This window comes from Habropoda laboriosa, unplaced genomic scaffold (genome assembly GCF_001263275.1).
Source record: "Habropoda laboriosa isolate 0110345459 unplaced genomic scaffold, ASM126327v1 scaffold9, whole genome shotgun sequence".
Taxonomy (NCBI): domain Eukaryota; kingdom Metazoa; phylum Arthropoda; class Insecta; order Hymenoptera; family Apidae; genus Habropoda; species Habropoda laboriosa.
In genome coordinates, this window is record NW_017100191.1 from 3,484,216 (window position 1) to 3,488,681 (window position 4,466).

The 4,466-nt window shown below is 40.1% G+C and overlaps 1 protein-coding gene across 1 annotated transcript; it reads right to left on the reverse strand.

Moving 5' to 3' along the window:
* Positions 1-1,516: 1,516 nt before the first annotated feature.
* LOC108580290 (histone-lysine N-methyltransferase SETMAR-like) lies at positions 1,517-1,981 on the reverse strand. Its single transcript, XM_017944000.1, has one exon. It carries the CDS (start codon positions 1,979-1,981, stop codon positions 1,517-1,519), a length of 465 nt encoding a protein of 154 aa, XP_017799489.1.
* Positions 1,982-4,466: the final 2,485 nt, after the last annotated feature.

Sequence of the window (4,466 nt, forward strand, 5' to 3'; positions counted from 1 at the left end):
TAACACGTGTTGACGCGATATTTGAAAAGATTAAATCTAAAGTATTACCGAACGAATTTAGCACAGAGTTGCATTGGGTTCCATTATAAAAGCTAAAAGTAGAGGAGAGAATTCCAGCAGATGCAATTTCGTTAGTGGAAACATTTGAATTCGCGGGAAATGAGTTGGAACCGGACCATGTGATATGAGGAAGGTTATAATCGAAATATAGTTCGAATATTTGTCTAAAACATCAGAAATAGCAGAACCTTTATCACCTTTTTTGGGACGCAACACGGTCTGAAAAGACAGCACTTGAAAAATCTCGGTGAAGTGAGAAATTGGGTCGATAACTTGGTTCGCCTCGAAGGAACCAGCATTGCTCCATCGTGGAATCCCAACTCTGTGTCGGCGAAGTGGGAAAAAGATCATTCAAGCTGGCAATCGTTGTTTCAATTGAGAAGACAAATTGTAACTGTGCCGTTTTGGTAAATATTTCAAGGTAAAAAAAACAAAATTCGCGGAAGTGAGTTAACGACCTAATAGAGCGGCTTTGTGCACACGTGTCATGTCAAAGTGGTGAACGTCGAACAGATCGAAATTGTGAGAGAGCAACAGCTGGCGATGGGCGTAAAAGTGAAATAGATTGTTAACAGAGGTGTTATAGAGGGTGGGAAACGATCGGAAAATTCGAAATTTTCGTGGAAACGCGGCTGGAGAAATGTAGGGACTGGGATTATTGGAACCAGAGGAGAAAAGTTCGCGGAATAAAGAAGTGTAATACGCCTTCGGGGGCTAGACAATGGGTTAATCTTACCCGAGGCTTCATTATTCCCGCGTTATCTAGCTCCGAGCAGTCGCCGATAATCGATGTTTAACGACGCTGTTTACAGCCTAATGGCCTGCTCAATTTGAATGAACCTCGACGAATCGAGGTTCCCGATGCGCGTCGCGACACTGCCTCTTTCTCGTTGCACACCCCATGGCTCTTCACCCTTCCCGGAAACCGTATCAAAATTCTATTTTCCGCCTAATTGATCGTTCTCGTATTCCTTTCGAATTAATTCCAACCGAGAAGAGAATTTTCACGTTCGTTATTCTCGCTTGGAAATTTTCCGGCTACATTCCGCCAGAAGGCGTTTCGTGTAAATTTAACTGGGTTTATTTGAGAGCGAGTCGCAATGTAACGGGATACATACGTATTACTCCAATAAGCAATTAAATATCGTACGTCTGTGAATCTGTAATTGTCTGCAGATACTGTGTTTGTTAATCAATTGAAACCACGATGGTCGAAGCTATTGTACATTTGCGTTCAAGTAATTGAGTAGCATGTTCTTTCACCAAGTCGTTTAATTGAATCGTTGTCGGTGCAAAATTGGACGTATTTAACGAGTTCCTTTGCTGAAGTGGAGCTTGCTGGAAGTCAATCGCTTTAACGCTTGCCCTTTGATTCGTTGTTGCAGTATTTAGTATTAGGTTGGTGCAAAAATAATTGCGGTTTTGAAGTGTGAACTTTAAAATAATATATCTTGGGTTAAAATGAAGTTATTGAATCAAAATAGGAACCATTCGATTCTATGCATTTCTGCCGAAGTAATACAAGTTTCTTTATTCCAGTATTATAGAATTCTGGTGTTCTAGAGTAGATGAACTCTTCAAATGCGTTTTCTGCTGCTGCTTGAGTTTTGAAGTTCTTCTCGCGCAGAAAGTTTTCCAGATGATTGAAAAGATGATAATACGTCGGAGAAAGGTCCGGCGAATACGGTGGATGAGGCAAGGTTTCGTATCCTAGCTGATTGAGTTTTTGAACAGTTATTTGTGAGACATGTGGTCCCTTTAGATTGACCAGTACTGGACATAAATCTTTCAATTTTTTATACATTTTGTCGATTTCGTGACAGTATTTCACTGCTGTAACAGCTTCGCCAGGTTTGAGAAAATTATAACGTCCCAGTTTATACTCGTACAATAATATCTCTCGAATTTGCCTTTTTCCCATCTTTACTTTCCTGACCAAATACAGCTACAAATAAACAGTCAGAACAAGTCACAGACATAAATCGATAGAGCCAACTTTACGCTTTGCAATGGTATGCTACATGAACGTAGTTACAAAACAACTTACTTCAGACTGATAACTCAAGTTTTTAGTGGCGAAAACCGCAGTTATTTTTACACCAACCTAATGCAACGCTCTATGGTTAATTCGACGATGACTAATTTTCGTTCTTTCTTTTACGAATCAAAGTTGCAAGTTTCGAAAAAAGTGTCGGATGACCAACTGATAGACTCACCTCATTTAGTCACCAAATTAGTCACGCTATTTTCGTCGCCCAAAATTCCCAGGGTTACCTGCGATTGGTCATCCCGCAAGTAAGGGCCACAGCAACATTCTTCCCTCCAAAATGACAACAGTATAAAAGACTCCTCGAATCTACAAAGAAGGTTCTGTAAGACTATGGTCGAGGGAGCGTTGGGACTCACGCTGGCTTATGACCCGCAGACCGAGTCCCAACGCCTTGACACCCCCACGCGCTAAGGGCTGGGTCAGGTAAGGACCCAGCCACGTGCTCGTGCGACGCTGACTTTGCTGGGTAGAAACCCCCAACTTGTACCGGGGTTTCCCGAAGGCAAGTGAGGGGTGTGAATACTCGTACATAAGGACGCGCTAAATAAGAATCAAGAGATTGTATTAGAACGAATTAGGAAGCGCGTAGTTGATAAGGACAGACTAGAAAGAACGAGACGGACGAATAAATATAGTTTTCGAAATTAGTTTAAATAATCCCGACAAATATTATTTAGACCAAAAGGCCTTACAGTTCATTCTTGTACGTTCTTTCCGCTAGTCGCGTGTTTTATAAGTTACGAAGCAATAGTATCCGGAGTTGTACCATCGAAACGTCCGAAATAAAGTATTAGTATAAATACAAATCGGTAACAGCGTCTCCAACCAGGATCCCAACAAAAGTATCGCTGTAATAATTGTACCTTTTTATTACGATTAAATAGTTTTATTAAATAAAGTTTCAATATTTATTTAATATGTGGTACTTTTCATAGGAGCACGTAAATGCTGTAGAAATTCGTTTCTTCGCTGCACTGCATACTTCGCAAGCTCTTCGTAGATTTTCATTAGTCCCTTTTCCTATTATTGCAGTATCGGGGCCTCCATACCCAAATAGGAAACCGACAAGGGAAAATGGGAGTACATAGTTGGTGTAGTGCGCAAAGCCTCGGTTTTGTAAGTCGAAGGTCCCGGGTTCGATTCCCCGCCGTTGGGTTCCTCGAAATTTTTCCGCTGGTTCCTACATTATTTTCATAATTTTATGTTTCTTCATGCCTTCGCATAGCCTGCCTGCGATCTGAACTGGCTGAAAGACTAATTCCAAATGAAAAGGTCTATACCTACCATGGTCGATGAAATTTGACTACTTTTGTCTCCTTATGTGCTTTAAAGAAACGTCTCACTAAATATCGGCTTCTAAATATCGTCAACACGCGTTGAAGCGCGTTCGCAGTAGGAGTCACGCGTTAACGTTGAATTCCAACATCCTTCATCAACGATAATATGCGCGTCTTATCGGTGAATTCCAACGAAAGGTTTCGGGAAAGTGCTCTAATAAGGACGTGTAGACAGCGACGTAACCGCCGCAATACCTTCACAAAGGAGCCTTTGCTAATTACAGAAAATACATCAGAGAATAGATCAAACTCAGCCTTGGATGCTCATAATGCAACAATACATTTCGGTAACAATCAGAGGAGAAGCATGTGCATAGCCAGAGCTATGTAAGTATGTACAGTTATTTCCTGAAATTTTTGGACAGCAATAGAAGGAATATGAAAATTGCTCAATTAAAAATATCGATACTTTAACTGTTATGAATATGAATAATATGAATATTTAAAACGTTCATTTTTGCTAAGTGCTTGTATATTTGTGTAAGAGTAATTGGACATAATTTCGACGAATTTCTATTTCAATGCTGTATACGAAAATGCGTGAAACTAAGAATGCGCAATTTTAAAATACAGCAACTGATATTTGGTGACGAAAACGAATCAACTCGATGCTTTTATAATTAATCGAAATATAGAAGGGCAAGGTTGTGTGCTGTCTGAATATTTTTGAGAGTGACTGTATGTATGTCGGTACTAATGGCCAAGGAACTTTGATACAAATTTTCATAATGATTAGAGTTTCGCATAACGACATGGTAAGTTAAACATACATATCTGCATCGCCGCTTGAGTTTCCTTTGAGTTTCAGTCCGCGCGTCCCTCTCTTCGTCCTATTTATTGTTAGCCTTCCCGCTTTTCCAGTAAAAAAGAAAAAATCTATCCTCGAGAATCCTTCTTGTCTCTTAGTACTTTTATCGCAGAAAAATTAGGATTATTCGTTTTCTCGTTTGGACTAATGACGCGTTAAATACTCGACTGCCCCTGGTTTTCGGCACCCTTTTTAAATCATTCATTTCAAG

What these genes read in the sequence shown, in the direction of transcription:
- LOC108580290 (XM_017944000.1), bottom strand. Translation starts at nt 1,981, where the DNA reads ATGGGAAAAAGGCAAATTCGAGAGATATTATTGTACGAGTATAAACTG.